The sequence below is a fragment of the Magnolia sinica genome, chromosome 9, assembly GCF_029962835.1.
Source record: "Magnolia sinica isolate HGM2019 chromosome 9, MsV1, whole genome shotgun sequence".
NCBI lineage: Eukaryota > Viridiplantae > Streptophyta > Magnoliopsida > Magnoliales > Magnoliaceae > Magnolia > Magnolia sinica.
The window spans coordinates 71,504,621-71,522,760 of record NC_080581.1 but is presented as its reverse complement, the minus strand read 5'-3'; the positions used below and the strand labels follow the sequence as shown (position 1 = coordinate 71,522,760).

General features: G+C 41.7%; 1 protein-coding gene across 2 annotated transcripts in view; it reads right to left on the bottom strand.

The window, feature by feature from the left end:
* The window catches only part of LOC131255639 (uncharacterized), a 68,724-nt gene that overhangs the window by 19,770 nt on the left and 30,814 nt on the right, over positions 1–18,140 (bottom strand). For both annotated transcript variants that reach the window (XM_058256406.1, XM_058256405.1), the window contains exon 9: positions 12,928–13,043. In XM_058256406.1, coding sequence (XP_058112389.1) covers positions 12,928–13,043 — 116 coding nt within the window. The remainder of the gene's footprint in view (positions 1–12,927; positions 13,044–18,140) is intronic.

Below are 18,140 nucleotides of genomic sequence, written 5' to 3'. Positions count from 1 at the left end.
GGGAAGCAAGATAATCCAATATGATAATCCAATATGCAATACCTATCCGCACACTGCCCCACTGTCAAAAAATGGGTAGATGACTTGAGCATGAAGTTTTCGGAGGGATCAAACTTCCATTGCCACCTCTCTTCATTCTGAGACAGATATATACTTCCAGGCAGACAGCTTTATTTCCACTCTTTCTAGCAAAGAATCCCATAAATTCTCGGCTGGTTGACCTACACCCAGTGACGGCCAAAGGTATGACAAAGGAAGACCAGCGATAATTATAATGGTATCGGCTGATATTGTCAGTGTGGAACGTGGCAATGGGAAATGTCAAAAGTATTTGTAAATGAAACCAGTGTTTTAAATATCGACGATATCGGCCGATATAATATCCCACGATATATCTTGTATCCCACCTGTGCGATACGAAACACGCAAGTAGTGGGATATATCCCACATGTTTTGATCCAGTAAGCATTTTTTTTATTTTCATTCCTTTTTTCTTTAAATCATGTTTAATTAGCGTCAAATTGTTACAAATCCATGATTTTTCATGTTTTGCATAGCATGAAAAATCATGGATTGGGAACTTCGATTCGAGATTTAGAGGATCAAGTTGCGAAAAATTGAAAAAAATCAAAATCAAACATGTATGTAACCTAATCTAGTGATTCTTCTTTTGCTTTTAAATGTATTGCTTGTGTTTTCACACGTCTTCTTACATATATAAATTATATGAATAGACTTTGAATATACTTGCATCAATTCAGTTAGACAACGGATAAATTAGGACCCCATACAAAGAAAACCTATTATGTGCACCTGTTTTTTGTAATGTTTTGATTTTTAAGTATATTGATGTCTTTTTTAACAATCACTGAAATTTCGTTGAAAAATTCGACCAATTTCCGATGTTTCCTCATGTTTCCAACAACAACGATACATTACGCGATACAACCGATATATCCCATGCGATAACCGATAAGTATCTGTATCCCAAGGGTGCGATACGTGACACGATACCGATATTTTGAACATTGAATGAAACCAGCCCAAATCATTAAAAAAAAAAGGTTAAAAAAATTTACTTTCCCAAATCTCGTTGGGGATTCTCCTTATAGTTGCGTTTTAGAAACTCCAATTTCGCATCAAAACACAAAATTTGGGGGAGAAATCGTGATCATAGAGGATTTTTGGAGCATTGTTTGTCCGATAACACGTTGTTTTGTTCCCTAAGCACTGAAAAAGTATTGTGCATTTTTATTTTTTTTGTAATGTTTTGAGTTCTAAGTAACTCATTGATTGTAATCGACCTATCTAATAGCGTACTACATTTTGCCTGTGGGAGTTTTGTTATCTCATTGACAAACTATCCCAAATTAAGGAGGTTTGCGTCAGGTTGGCAGCTAGCATCATAATGATGGGGCATTGTCACACCGGGCTCGAGTGGGATAGACTGTAGGATGTAGGGGCACACTTGGGATGGGCGGCCCATGTGAGGCGGGTGGCGCGTGTGAGGCGGGGCCCACCCGTGTGAAGCGGAACCCATGTGAAGTGGGGCCCATGATGGGGGGTTCTGCCGAGGTCCTAACCCATGAGATGTGAAGCTTGGGCTATGAGATTAAAAGGGATTGATTCGCCATGCTCTATCAGTTCAAGCTTTTAGAGCAAGTGGTTAATTGTCATACATCAAAGTGGTATTAGAGCGGGAGGTCTCGTGTTCGAGACTTCTCACCAGGGGTGATTAATGCAGGAGCATTTTCACATCGGGCTCGAGTGGAGTGGCCCCTGGGATGCAAGGGCACACTTGGGGTGGGTGGCCCGTGTGAGACGGGCCCCGCCCATGTGAAGCGGGAGGCTCATGTGAAGCGGAACCCATATGAAGTGGGGCCCATGAGGGGGGTTCGGCAAAGGTCCTAACCCATAGGATGTGGGGCCTAGGGTATGAGATAAAGGGATTGATTCGCCATGCTCTATTAGTTCAAGCTTTTAGAGCAAGTGGTTAATTATCATGCGTCACATCAAATTATGTCATAAGTTTCAACATGAATCCGAACAAGATGACATCTAAACTCATGCTAGGGAGTTCTTACTCAAGTGATGCGCTGCGTCAGAATCTAGTTATAGTGATAAACGAGCAAGGGTTGGGTAGAGCATCCCCGAGAAGCAACGCACTGCAAAAGCACCTACTTGTTGTGAAAAGTAGGCAAGGGTTCCCATGCCATTCTGGACATGCGTGGGTAAAGAAGCTAGTTCAAGGGAATAGGATTTGTCTTGCCACATGGAATATAGGAACATTAACAAGTAAAGAGTATTGGAAATGACGAAACGAAGGAGAGTTTAGGTAGTTTGCATTCAAGAGATCAAGTGAAAAAAGGACAAAACTAGATAAATTGATGGATATAAACTTTGGTGTGTAGGAAAGGACAATAATAGAAATGAGATAGGGATAGTGTTAGATTAAGATTTAAAGGACAAAGTTGTAGACTTTAAGAGAGTGAGTGATTAGATTTATGAATAAAACTTGTGTTAAGAAAGGAGATAATCAATGTTATTATTGCATATGCACCGAAGGTAGGGTTAGAGGATAGAATCAAGAGGCAATTTTGAGAGGATAAGAATGGACTAAAGCAAGGAGTTCCGAAGAGAAAAAGAATATTTGTAAGAGGAGGCTTAAATGGTCATATAAGAAAAGAAAGTAAAGGATATGAAAGGGATGGAGAAAATGGTTTTAGGAGAAGAAATGAGATGGGCAATGTTATCCTTGATTCCACTATGGCATACAGTCCATGGCTAGCAAACGCATACTTTAAAAAGAGAGAAACATTTAATAACTTTCAAAAGTAGATCATATGCAAGCCAAATAGACTTCATGCTACTTGCGAAGACAAAACAATCAATATGTAAGGATCGCAAGGTTATACCGGAAGAAAGTTTAACTCTGCAATATAGGTTAATGATTATAGATGTTTATATTAAGAGACAAAAGAAAGGGAATGAACTAATAGGAGTCCAAAAACTAGGTAGTGGAATTTACAAAGAGAGCACAATGTTGTTTAGAAATAAATTGATAGAAGAAAGTGGAATGTATATAGAATGAGATGGCTTAGTGCATGAGGAATGTGGCAAAAGATGTTTTAGGATATCTAGAGGTAAAAGCCAATTATATAAGGAAATCTAGTGCTGGAATTGATGTACAAAAAGTTATTAACGAGAAAAGTTTATGTTTCAAAGCCTAGCAAGGGACTAGAAATGGTGAAAATTTTGAACAATAAATAAATGCCAAGAAGATTGCTAAAAAGTAGCAAGTGATGCTAAACGAAGGCTTATGATGATCATTAAAATATACAAGGGACGAGAATGTGAGAAAGGCTTCTTCTTCTTCTTCTTTTTTGAGAAGTAACGAGTAATTTCATTAAAGGCAAAAAAACAAAACAAAGAGAGAAGAGCCGCTGAGAAAGCGGCAAAGCGAGCTCTCTCCACGAACAAACTACCAACAACAGGGAGAAAAAGAAAAAACAATCCATTCGGTGATGTAGAAGTGGACTTTAGCCACTATAGATCCCACCGAATTGGAGGTTCATTTAAAACATCTCTTGTTGCGCTCTTTCCACATAGCCCACCACACCGCTAGCAGGGCCAATCTCCAAAGATCATATTTTTGCTTACTAATGGAAACTCCATGCCACGCCTTTAAAAGCATACCCGTTGAGATTGGGAAGCACCAAGAAACACCAAACCAGGAAAAGACTGAAGCCCAAATCTGAGAGAGGATGGAGCAGTGGATAAAGAGATGATTAACCGATTCCGCATCGCCCATGTAGCAAAGGCAGATGTTGGTGAGCATCATTCCTTTTTTCCTCTAGTTATCAACTATTAACACCTTAGGCAGCCTTTCCCACCAACCATCCGAACGCAGCAATTATTGGAGGAAGCTTGTATTTCCAAATCTTATCAGTCATGGGGAGAGCTGCGGGAGCGTACGCACTGCTGATGGAGTTGTAGAGGGACTTAACCAAGAGTCTGCCTAACTTATCTAACTTCCAAAGCAAGCTATTAGCTGCGGAGAGATCTGGATTTACCGTGCTGAGACGATGAAGGAGCTCCGCATACTCCACTATTTCTCTGTCTTTAAGGTTTCTTCTGCATTTAACTGACCAGACGATCTCAGCACCTGAAAGCTGAAGAGAATTTGCAATTGAAATAGATTGATTAGGGGCAAATCGATAGATGCTCGGAAACTCATTTTTAAGAGCAAATTCCCCCATCCACACGTCTTCCCAGAATCGGATCTTGTCGCCCTTTCCAACCGAAAAAATCGTGCCTTTGAGGACTTCAGATTTAGACGCTAAGATGCCTTTCCATAGAGTAGAGGCCCTGTAGACCGAAGACTCCTTTGTCCACCAACCTCCTGCTAACGTCCCATATTTGCTTTTGACCAGAACGTTCCACAGCTTACCTTCTTCTGTGCCCAATCTCCAAAACCATTTGCCCAGGAGGGCCTGATTCAAGGTTTTAAGCAATCTGATGCCAACACTACCATCCTGAACTGACCGGCAAACCTTGTTCCAGGCCAAGAGATGGAATTTTTTCTTGCCTTCAAAACCATGCCACAGGAATCCACATCGAAGATTTTCAAGCCTTTTAAGCACCGAGGATGGACATTTAAAGAGCGACATGAAGTAGAGTGGAAAGCTGGAGAGCGTAGCTTTGATCAGGGTAATACGGCCACCCAGAGAGAGAAATCTGCATTGCCATCGCGCCAGGAAGGACCGGAATCTGTCAAGGACTTTATCCCAAAGACGTTTTGGAGGCTTTCCCGCACAAAAAGGAAGCCCAACAAAGGTCGTCGGGAGCGAATCAGTTGAGCAGTTGAAAAGATTGGCGAAGCACCGAGTCTCGGCTTCTTCCAGGTTCACTCCAATCATTTTGGATTTGGAGAGGATGACTCTAAGACCAGAAATTGCCTCGAAGCATTGAATGATCGTTCGAAGATTGTTGATCTTGACCTGATCAGCTTCGCAGAAGAGCAGAATATCGTCTGCGAATTGAATGTGGGTTATTGGCGAAGCCAGCCCTCTTAAATGACAACCCGAAATGATCCCAGCGACCTGACCTGCAGAAAGCATTTTAGAAAGTGCTTCCACAACAATTAGAAAAAGAAATGGAGAGAGAGGATCTCCCTGTTGCAATCCCCTGGAACAGCCGGAGAAGCCTTTTGGGGTGCCATTAAGAAGAATCGAGAAGTGCGCCGAGCCTACACATTCTCTGATCCACCTACACCACTTGGACCCGAAACCCATGCGCCGCATCATGAAGAGGAGGAACTCCCAGTCTACATGGTCTAAAGCTTTCTCCAGGTCCAGGTTGCAAAGAACACTTTTAGCTCCCAATTTGAGAAACGAGTTGAGGCATTCATTAGCAATCAAAGCACTGTCGATGATTTGTCTACCTAGGATAAAGGCGCTCTCATTATCGGAAATGATCTTTTCCATCACTCCCCTTAATCTGGATGCTAACACTTTCGCTAGAATTTTGTATGGAGCACCAAGAAGACTTATCAGCCTAAACTCCCACATGGAATCAGCACCCGAGGATTTTGGGATGACGGCTATGAACGTAGCTCCAAGCTGTTTGGACAGACGACCTCTGTCGTGGAATTCATTGACGAAAGCCATGATGTCTACCTCCAAAACCTCCCAGAACGAGCGGAAGAATACAATAGGAAACCCGTTGGGCCCAGGGGCTTTATCTCCCCCTAATGCTTCAATCGCCACCTTTGCTTCTTCCACCGAGAACTTGGATTCAAGACAAGCGGATTCTTCTACAGATAGAGCTGCGAAATGGAGATCGTTGATCTTAGGTCTGACCTAGTCTTCTTTGAGAAAGAGGAGTCTGAAATACGAGATCGCCTCGTTAGTGATTTGTTGCTTGTCTTCTGTAGGAGTCCCATTGATCGAGAGGCTACCGATTTTATTTGCTCAATATCGGGCACCAGCAATGGAATGGAAGTACTTCGTATTTTTGTCGCCTTCCTTGATCCATTTACAATGCGATTTCTGCATCCACACCATTTCATCTGTCAAAATCCTAGCAGAATAAATTATGGATAAGCTCTAATATTTTGGTCCAATCTGTCGCATTAGGATCCAATTCGGCTACCGAATCCAACTCCTGGAGCTCTGCCAGAAGTCCCTTTTTCGGAATACAGCTTGATTCCAAACTTCGAGCTTCTCTTTCAGCATCTGTAATTTCTTGCAAATTCTAAAACCCGCAAAGCCCTCAACTGTGAAGCCTGCCCGCCATTCTCTAATCATCTGGTGGAAGCCTTCTTCTCTCAGCCATGTCACCTCGAACTTGAGAGGCTTCGGGCCCCAATTGATTGAGTCTGTGTCAAGAAGAACAAGGGTGTGGTCTGAAGTGGGTCTAGGAAGGAGAGACTGGGAGACGAGCGGAAACTGATCCAAACAATCTAGGGAGACTAGAAATTGATCCAAACTAACAGAAATGGGATCAACTCTGCTATTGGACCAAGTAAATCTGGCCCCTTGTAACGGAAGATCCACCAATTCGTTCTCATTGATCCAATCTGAGAAGAGGCGCATCGAAGACATAGCTTTGCCCCCTGAAGATTTTTCCTCCGAGAATCGATTATGTTAAAATCTCCTCCAACGCACCAAGGCCCGCTGAACATTTGTGTGGCAGCATTAAGCTCCTCCCAAAGGGCAGGTCTTCTGTTTGCCTATTTTGGGCCGTAAACTGACATGAAGAGACGGCGAACTTTGGAATTGACCTTGGACAGGATAACCGACACAGAGAAGAGGCCAGAGTTGCTGCTTTCCAGCGACCAAACATAGGAATTCCAAGCTACAAGAATACCGCCCGCGCTACCTACTGAATCTGAAGCCACCCAGGAGACATCTTTGCTTTTCAACAGCGAGCCCATAAGGAATTTGTTGAAACTACTTACTTTAGTTTCCTGCATGAATATGATGTCTGCCTTACTTCTGAGACATATATCTTTGATAAGACTTCTCTTATTTTTGGACCCTACTCCTCTGACGTTCCATGAGAGAACCTTCACTTAGCAAACTGTTCTTCCCCATGATCTGCCTGCGGCCCTTCCAGCGATCTCCCCATTGGGGGAAGATAAAAGGTTCTGTAATTCCTTATTTTTTCCTTTTCCTCCGCTGCGTATTCTTGGGAGAGTTTGACGGTGGCAGCGGTCTGCCTCCAGCTTCAATGCAATGGAAAAGGGCTAGGAAGTCTTCAGGGTGATCTCTGAAGGAGAGACCCACAGATCTTCCAATATGGCCCATCACGTCCCTGATCCACCTTTGCCGCTGAATAGACTTAATTAGCTCGGTCCGCTATTCTTCGCTTGGCAGCGTCACCAACTGATCTTCCCCAGCAATTTCTGTAGGATTTCTGACTCTCATCTGAAGAGGTTCTGCTTTGATTATCCCTACCTCGGAACCTTCATGGAAGAGAGAGATGAGGGCCTGCCCGATAGGATCCTCTGGCTACGCTGGAGATTTGGGAGATAAGGAATCTGGCGAAGGATGGTCTTCCAAAGACGAAGAAGCCATACTATGGGAGTCAAACTCTCGTTCTTCCCTATCTGAGCAGAGTGCAATCTGAGAGGAGGGAGCAAAATAATGGGGCGGATCCGAAGAGGGAGGTTTGGGGATGAGTTAGCGGTCGGGAGATGGTTCGGCGTATAAAGACAGGTTCAAATTAATCGGCAGACGGTTAGGGATCTCCGAAGCTAAAATATCTGACCGAAGCGAAGACACAAGGCAACTTTTCGCCTTCCGAACCTCCCTATAATCGACACGTAGCACACCGAGGCTAGAGGAAGTTGAACGGCGTATCCTCAATACGGAGAGCGCCGCGGAGGACTCTCAGCCGTACACATGCAGGAGGGAGAGAAGCACGCGTTAGCGTTGTGTTGACAGGTGTCAACTGTAAGACCATCTAGCGCCCTCTGGATGCGTGAGAGGTCGGAGATCGCTAGCTAGTCGCTCGAGGCCCCCGAAGTGCGACAAGTGTCCGAGAAGCAGTTTGGTAGTCCTAAGGAGGAGACGTTTTGTGTCTCGCGAAGAATTGGTGGTCCTATGAAGCATGGCAGTTGTGATCCTTCTTCTTTATCCTTTGCTAGCTCAATGGGTGTGGCCTGGCATGGCGCTTCTCTGGACCTCCAGAGGTCACCCCATCTAGGGATGGGGCTTCTAATGACCTCTTGTTGAATCGGCAACGATATCTATCTGTCTTCCGCAACCACCTGTAGCTGATTCGGAAGAGGGGTGCCCTTCTTCTTCCTGATTCGCATTCTGATCACTCCCATCTCTTCGCCGATCTTAGTTTTGGGATCTAGCTCGATTAGATCACCCAGTCTGAATGCAATTGATTGGAAGAAAGCTTCGTTCCAAAATTCTAGCAGCACATTCCAGACTAGAACCCAGACTTCTTCGAATCCGAACGCTGAAAAGGCTTCCCACGGTTGGATGTAGAGGATGGGGTCGTCTCTATGCAAAGCAGCTGCCATCGTGAAGAGATCGGGGTTGATGAAAGGACCCAGATTGATCCATAGTTCATTAAAACCGAAGGGTTAAATGGAATATGAGGACGGAAGGAGACCGCAGCATTCCTGGATCCAACTCCTAACCTGGGATATCGAAGCTCCAGCTTTAGTGATAGCAACAACCGAATTTCTTAACGCCTCTTTAGATTTCTGCAAAGTCTCCTTGTCGATGAGAATTGGACTATCCTCCACTCGATTCGCCATCCTTGCAGGTTGGTTTGCCTCCTCCTGCCTAGATGGGGAGGCTTGATCGGAGTCAATTAGAGTCTCTGAAAGACTTGGAGCCTGTAAGTAGGGATTGGGGATTTTGATTCTGTAGCTGAACTTTATGACAGGTAGTCGGAACGAGGGATTCTCCTTTAGGGCGAAGACGACGTCATTCCGGGCCAAATCTGGCCCGTTAGACGAACAGCTTCATCCCTCCAAAGCTCTCCCCATGAAGATCGAGGATGGCCTTTTGTAGCTCAGCCTTGAAGCTCTTTCTGACCAGGGCAAAGCGTCTAATGGCGCCATTCACCTTGTGTCGAGACAGGACCACGTCCATCACTACCCCAGCACGCCCAAAAACTCTGGAGAAGTTGATGGGAATCCAACCTTCTGGAAAACCCTTTACGAACAGGGTCGGGAAGTTGTTGACCCTCTTTGGCTGAGAGAAACCTTTCTTTTTCCTAGTAACCTGAACCCATGTCCCTAATTCCCCTTTTCGATCGTCGTCTTCATCTCGTATCTGCGCTCGGCCCCAGGAGCGAAGCTCCTCCACAACCGGATCATTACCTGCGATACCGTCATCTTCGTCGCCATTGCCATCATCACCTGACCTTTCCATCATCGTGTCGCCATTGCCATCGTCACCTGACCTTTCCATTGTCGTGTCTTCACCTAACAAGTAATGAAGCTGTATTAGGGTTTGGGAGTGTGGATTTTGAAACTGAATATCAAAATGAGAGTGAGGAAGGATATGAACCTAGATCAGAAAGGCGTCTTCAATCTTGCAAAAATGAGAGTGAGGAAGGATATGAACTTAGATCATGTTAGACGCATTGAAAGCGATGACCGGAGAGTACTAGTCAAGGACAATGACATCAATGAAAGGTGGAGAAGCTATTTTCAAAACTTGTTAAATCACAACCATTTCAGAGCATAGAGATAGAAGGAACCGTAGCGGAAATGATGTGAAAGACCGTTGATACTTTCGTAGCATTGGGATATTTGAAGTGAAAGAATGATGCAAGACAAAGTGATCTAACCTAATATGCTGCCACGAAATTAAAAGGTAGATTAAGTAGAGCAATGGAACGACAAAATAAAACCAATTTACCATAAATTTAGAAATTTTAGATTCATGACATGTCCAAATTGAAGCCTATAACAGTCCCGCAATGTAAATCTCATAAATTATTGATTAACTAGGACCTATCATAGCATAGGGTTAAATCTGAATTCAATGGAAATCATGTAGCTTGAACGAGTTTCGACATGTTAGGGTGGTTTAAAGGCTAGGGAATGTGGAAAATGGGTTTAGGGTATCTAGGCTTAGAGGAATTAAGGTTGGAACATTAGGGTAGAGGTTTTGGGAGGTTTCAGGTTGGGATTTCAGATTTTGGATTAAGGTTTAGGACTTTAGGGTTTCTAGAATTGGGAATATAAGTTTTAAGTTGTGGGAATTAAGGATATATGATTTGGTCAAGGGATTTTCATATTTTGGGAATTTGGGTTTGGAAATTTTGGGGATTTTGAAATTTAGGAATTTTAGGGTTAGGATTTGGTGAAATTACTCTAGGGGTTTTTTTAGAGGGAAGCAAGGGAAAGGGAAGAGCATTCGTAACGACACAAGGGGGCCATTGTACAAGGTTATCCATACAAACAATCGTATGTAAGTGCATATGTACATCCGTACAGACAGCAAAAGATGGTAGGTTATGGTCGGCTTGAGCTTAGGATGGGTCGATTTAGGTTTGTAATTTGGGTGGTAAGGAAGAGATAAAGAAGGAAGATGAGAAACGATGATACCGTGTTGGAAAAAAAAAAAAAAAACAGATAACTAGGGAATCGCTCCCCATGGTTTCGCACCACCAATACAATCACAAGATGAAATTCTTTTGCTCAATCTCAAAGCAAAATGAGAGAAATCTCTTTCATTCATAACATGCATAATCCCTTAAAGGAGTTGGGCGTCCAAACTTATAAATCCCCTCTCGGAGACTTTTACAACTAAACCCCTCATAACATGCAAAGTGTCCAAAACACTCTTTCAGATGCCTAAGTCATTAAAAAAAAAAAAAAACTTACAAAGATACCTAATCAAATGACTAAACTAATAAAAAAACACTAACTTTGAACTATCAAACTATCCTATCCAATGATGGTCCATGGTCCAAGTAGTCCACGATCAAGGTCAAGATGCTCCAACGTGCGCAATCCAACAGTCTGAAGATCGTGTCTGCTCGATCCAACGGTCCAATGTGTCCATCAAGCTCCTATATACAGCCCACGTGCATCTTCCTAGTGTGGGGTCCTCAAAGATGCACGAACATACACATGGGGTCTTCGACGTGGCTAGGAATGTGAATTGGGCCAAGTAGGCCCCATGTAATGGTCATCTAGCCATAAAGAGATTGGCTAAGCCCTCCTCCAGTATGGTGTTCGGAAGTCCTCATCAAAGAAGGTTTGAGAAAGATGAATATAGGAAAGGCCCTCGGAGCAAATGGCATGCCAATAGAGTTTTGGAAGGATACAGGAGATATTTGGTATTCTGGTTGACAAAGTTGTTCAATAAGATTGTAAGATCAAAGAAAATGTCAAACAATGTAGGAAAAGTATTGTGGTACCTATTTATAAGAATAAAGGAGACATACGAAGCTGCACTATCTATCATGGGATTAAACTTATGAGCCATACAATGAAACTTAGGGGGAGAGTCATTGTGCAAAGACAGACATGAGATGAATATATCAGAAAATCAGTTTGTTTTCATGTTAGGGAGGTTTCCCACTGAAGCTTTGTTCCTACTTATTCAATTGATGGAGAAACTCCTTGATTGTAATCAACTTGCTGACTGTAATCAACCTAAGTAATGGACTATAAAATACTCGATTGTAATCAACCTTTGTAATAGTCTATGACATTGTGCCTATGGGAGTTTTGTGCACTCACTGTTGGTCCCAAGTAGGGATAAAGTTGGAGGGTTGCATGCCCACTTGAGATTTGGATCTGCTTCACTTTTGGGACCATGCCCTAAAATGAGCCGGAAAAACTGATGGACAGCGTGGATGTACAACATATACATCAAGGTGGGGCCCACAGTCAGGGAAACACCCAACAACGTGTAACCTAGGTAACACCTAATCCACTCCCTAAATTTTGCAGCCACCCTTTCATGGAAAAGGAACTCAGTAGCACTAGAATTACCTATTTAGTTTCCTTTTTATTAAAAATCGCCGAAGATTAATTTGAGTTACTTCAAGCAATTTTATTATGAACCTATATACTTGAAGCTTTGGATACATCAACTGTATTTGGGATTGTAAAGAAGGCTACATATACATGTACATGGCCATAAGAACATAAGATACAGTGAAATCAACTGAATAGAGATTTTTTTTTTTTTCTTAAGGATTGTTGCAATTATTGATCCATAGTGATTCGATGCTTGTACGACCTAGAAGTGACTGTGATGTTATATTTATGGTGACACTCCAAAAAGTTGTCATCTTTTGCCTTCTTTAGATCTTTGCTTCTATATTGATTTTTTAGTGGAACAAATGAAATTGGAAGCGAGTAAAGTGATGATGCAATCTGTCCACGCCATAATAATCTACAAAACACATGTTCCCTATGCTTTTCTTGGATTAGAATCAAAGCTAGATTGTTTTTGGCTTTGAGCCCCATCACTCTTAGGAAAGTTAAATCTGTTAAGGAGACTCTTGAAACACCATACAATGGCCCACAAAAGATAACCGGAGACTTCGAGTCTGGCTCCCTGTATTTTAAAGATTTAACTCTTTAGTTGACAATTTAGGGTTTTGGTGTTCCTTGGTTCCAAGGAATGCATATGAGGTGGTCAATGTGGTCACTAGGCCCACTAATGAGGGAGTGATGAGAACATCACATGCTATTGCTCCGTCAATGTATCTGGGGTGATCCCCTCCCCCCCCCCCCCCACACACACAAAAAAAAAAAGGAATGGAAACAAATTCATCAACCTTAAGACTAATGATGCTTCAAGCGTATAACTTATGAAGCAAGTTAACATATCATACACACACATAAAGCGATCTAAATCATCGTTATGCTTCCTCCTAAAGTTAGAGGTTACTTTGTGAATCCAAATAATAAGTTTGCAGCAGAAGTACCTCATACAGTAATCAAATTTAGCAGGGAAGTCAACCTTTGTCATGAAGACCTCTTCAAATCCACCATCCCTACATTTGTCCATGCAATTAAGTGTGCATACAGCCACATCCTGAAGCTGAAAATTATGAACGCGTTCAGATATACAGAAAATGCATTTAAAATTTTTCAGGCAAGATATATACAGAACAAAGCCAAGCATGATTGTAAGTCATTGCTGGAAAACTAGAACTCAAACCCAGGTTGACCAGCTTGACATGTTGACTCAAATGATTTCCTTACCTAGTGACCAGGTTTAAGTGTGTGTGTGTGTGTGTGTGTGCGTGTGTGTGTGAGAGAGAGAGAGAGAGCGGGAAAAAAAAAAAACTAAACACATTATTGGGCATGAAAGAAGAAAGATGTTGAAAATAGTATCTCAAAACCAACCAGGAAAGTATTGGTAAACGTAGTTATGCAATATAAAATACCCATCTGAAAGAAAAGAAAAACTCCAAAAATGTTTCCCTTCCTTTTGTCAATGAAAGCTGCAAATTCAAAAGTGACTACAAAATTTATTTATCCCATTCACTCATTAACTTACTTAACACGGAGTGGCCAAAAACTATCCAGATTCCTAAAGAGAGATTATTTTCATTGAAATAAATTATAAATTAATAATATCAGAATACTTGTACACATACATTTTATAATTCCCATGAACCTGGGCACTATATACAGGATAGTGAAAAGGTTTTGTGACCAAAGCAGCAGTGGATATATGGCATGTACATGAAAACAACAAGTACGATTTCTTTAGGGCCTGTTTGGATTTGTGGTTTTTATAAAAATAAAAAAATAAAAAATAAAATAAAATAAAAACGAGGAAACTGGTGTTTTTTGGGAAACGGCATTTCTAGAAAACAGTAAGAAATGAAAAGTTGCCTTGTAAGAAATAAAAAGTTGTTTCCCTTGATTGTTTTTTGACAAGATTACTTGCATTTCTTCATTTCCAAATCCATTGTTTGGAAAAAAAGTGAAAATTTTACTTAAAGATGGAAGGTGAGACACGTGTGCACTGAATATCCATATTGAAGATCCAGATCGGTTTTCCCGGTGGTTTCCGCGAATTTCTGTAACAACGTTTTCTGCACGTTACTTTCCACTCCTGAGTTCGCAAAACTCGGCTTCCCTGCGTTGTGGGGCTTTCCTGAATCCTCTGGGATTCAGATTGTAGTTGGAAATACCTTAGTTGGAGATTGAATGGTTCAGATCTGATGGATCTGCCGCGGGTGGAAGAAGCTTTCGTGCAAGCTTCTTTCGGAAAACACGAGGATGCCAAGATTATTTCACTTCTCCTGTCTCCTATCTTGTTAGGAGGCGTCGGAAAATCCTCTGGGGTGGATTGGACCGTCTAGATCGGTAAGATGGTCGGAGGTTTGTCGTGGAAGGCTCTTCTTTCGCCTTCGTGCGTTATACAGACGCTGTTATAGCGAGCAGAAGTTTTGCATTTTTTAGTTTTGTTATACGGGATAGGTGGGGTCCACTATGATGGGTTTTAGAAAATCCACTCCGGTCATCGGTTGTAGGGTCATGTTAGGACATGGGCCAAAATATGAAGCATATCCGAGCCCTGGGTGGACCACACGATCAGTCGGTGAGGAGACAATGCCCATCATTGAACCAAGCTTTCATTCATGCATACATCTGGTGCCATGCACTTGTCATTCGGTATTTACAGATTTGCCATCCGTTTCTCAACTGACTTCCGACGTCGATTACGTCGGAATGCACCGTCCAAATGTCCTAAAATTTGGCGGGTATCCTTCGTTTTTCGAGTTCTTTCCATCACCTCAGTTTGGGCCTTAATCGCTTACAGATGACCCAGATGTCTTTTTAATGGACTAACACACTCCGTCCTTCAGAGCAACGGCTGTACACATCTAATTGAGACATTACCCGGTAGTTTGGACATATACTCTAAGATCTTCATAATGATTGATTTATCAAAATATCCAGATGGCCCATTTCACGGATCTAAACATGATGGATGGTCAGATGACACATTAAAAAAATAAAGAAACCTGACGATTAGTACTCTGACCGTGTATGTAGATGGATGTACGGTCAATTTCGTAAACGGAAGAACACAAAATGGATTTCCAAAGTGATCAAAGGTAGAACATGGGTACCGTTGGACTCAAGTGGCTTGTTCACATTTGTGAGTTTCTTATATTATACTTTTAGTGGTGCAATAAGCCTATTCATAGGTGGCGAACAAGATGAACAGATCAGAATCTCAATCCGATGCGTGTACGAACGGATGTAGAGATCCAGTAGTTAGTTTACTATGATCGAGTCGTCCAAAATCAAAGTGGACGGTCAGATGTCTTTATCTAGCGGTGAATATTTCGCTGAATGGTTGATTATGATGGACAAGTGAGAATACTTGGATATATGATGGTCTGTCTTACAAATCGATGATCGGATGACTTAATCCACGGATGAAGATTATTCTTAACGGTCATTTAGATGTAAGGTTAGGATTAGCTAAATTGGTATCGTACACATGTACATTCTAAGTTAAATTTCATGGTAACACTCGAGAACCTTCAATACTCAAGTATTGAAAAGTTTTGGGTATTACAATCTACCTTGAACAAAATTTCATCCCCGAAATTCAATTACTTCTACCATTTATATTGATTCATTATGTTTAATTTTTCACTGTATTCCTTATAATGTAGATATATATGTCTAGGTGTGCATATAATTAGCTACACGAAATCAAGACGCTACACACACATGGAGCACAATTGCACATGTGGGGTCCTTGAATATGTATGGCACATGTTGCACATGTGGCACATTGGGTGTGTGGCATGTTACACCCTTGACGATGAGTGGTTGTATGTTCTGCACGTGTTGCACATGTTGCACATGTGACACATTGGGTGTGTGGCATGTTACACCCTTGACGATGAGTGGTTGTATATTCCGCACGTGGCACATTGACATGTCTATGGTGCTTTAAGATGGATTGTGACATGTGTGGCACATTTGCACATGTGGGCACTTGAATGGATATTTGCACATGAAATGTACTTAGAAGGCGGTCATTGGCACGTGTTGCATATGCCACATGGCTCAATAGCATGTGGCATAAGTAAGGCATTTGAAGATGAGGGTGGCACCAAGTTTACGATATCAATAATATCGACTAATATAAGGCCGATAATATCGGTATCACACTTACCCAATACGAACCCCAACTTCATTTTATGGGTTTTGGGATATCGGTGATATTATTGCAATATATTGCGATGTATTGCTGATATCGGCGATACATTATATTGCAATGTATCCAGGATACCAGCAATAGAAAACTGAACAACCTAAAAAAGAAGAAGAAGAAGAAGAAGAAGAAGAAAAATACACATTCCCCCCCTCCCAAAAAAAAAAAAAAGAAAGACTACAGGTCTATAATACTCTAGTGAGCGCACCACCCCATGTTAGGCGAGCAAAGGACAGGCAGCTCAAGTGGACCCCACCGTAATGTTTATGTGAAATTCGCCCTGACCGCCAGGTGTGTCACCTCATGTTAGGCCCAAGGCCCAAAATCAGCCTTATCCATGATTGAGGTGGACCACACAATTAGAAACAACATACAAGGCAATGCTTACCTCCAAACTATTCCCCATGGTGTGGCCCACCTAAATCACAGATAGGCCTGATTTTTGGGCCCCATGCCTAATTTTATTGTGTCATCCAATGGTTGGAGCGGATTTCATATAATCATCACAATGGGCCCTGTAAAAAACAAGGGTGGAAACCTCTCTACCAATTATTTCCTTTGGTGTTGCCCACCTGAATCACAGGTCAACCTACTTTTTCAACCCTGGGCCTAACGTGAGATTATGCATCTAATAGTCGGAGTGGATTTCACATACCTCAGCACGGTGGGCCTCATAAAAAACAAAGTGTGGGCATCCACGATTTGGCAAATGTATTTAGGAATAAAAATCCTACCAGACTAACGCCTTTGATTTTTTATGGGGTCCACCTTGATATGTCTGTGAAATCCACTTTGACCATTATATGTGCAATCCAATGTTAGGTCCAAGGACAAAAAATCAAGTTGACATATGATTCAAGTGGGCCACAATAAAGGAAATAGTTTGAAGAGAGACGAACACCCTTGATTTTTATAGGGCCCACCGCAATAATTAAATGAAATCCACTTCAACATTAGATATCATACCAAAACTTATGGGACCCGAAAATTAAGACTATTTGTGATCCAAACAGGCAACATCAAGGGAAACAGTTTGGATGGTGAGAGTTCCCCTTTACACTATTTCCAATCATGTGGTCCACCTGAATCATGGATGGGTCTAAATCTTTAGCCCCAGGCCTAACATAGGGTGAGGCACCTGGTGGTCAAGGTGGATTTCACATAAACATCATGGTGGGACCCATCTTAACCATCGACCCATTTGCTCACCTTTGAAAACCTTTTTTAAAAGTCACTGAAATCCTTAAAAAGGGGAGTTGTGTGATAATCTTGCAACGTACAACACGATAGGAATGCACTCAAAAATTGTATGCATGCCATATATTAATTCGAATTAAACCAATTACATTGTTGAACCCACCGTCTCTAAGTCACAGTCCCCAAATCATATTGTATGAACAATCCTGCCCTTTGATTTGTAAACACTTGTTTATTGAAAGAGGACCATTGGATATTTTTCATTCTTAACTGTCCAAGAAATGTCCACCAATCTCAACATCAAATGAGGAAATAAACCTAATTTTTCGGTTGTCAAATAGAATATGGACAATTTAATTTTAATTCCTTGTATGCCACGTGTGCAACTTTTAAAAATAATTAATTTGTTGTGTTTTCACATGTCTTCTATGATTTAAAAAATATATTAGTTGATTATGAATATAATTGTATCACTCTGTTAGACAGCGCATAGTTTAGGACCCCATGCAAAGGAAACTTATTTTGAGCACTTACCTTTTGTGATTGATTCCTAAGTTTGTAATAATGTATTTTTTAACATGTCCTGAGGTTTCATTGAAAAATTCAACCAATTTCTCAATGTTTCCCAATGTTTCTAAAAAACAACAAAACATTACTGATACATTCAATATTTCCCATGCAATAACCGAATGTTTCCATGTCCCAAGGTTGCGATACATCCATCGATATTGATACTAAAAACATTGG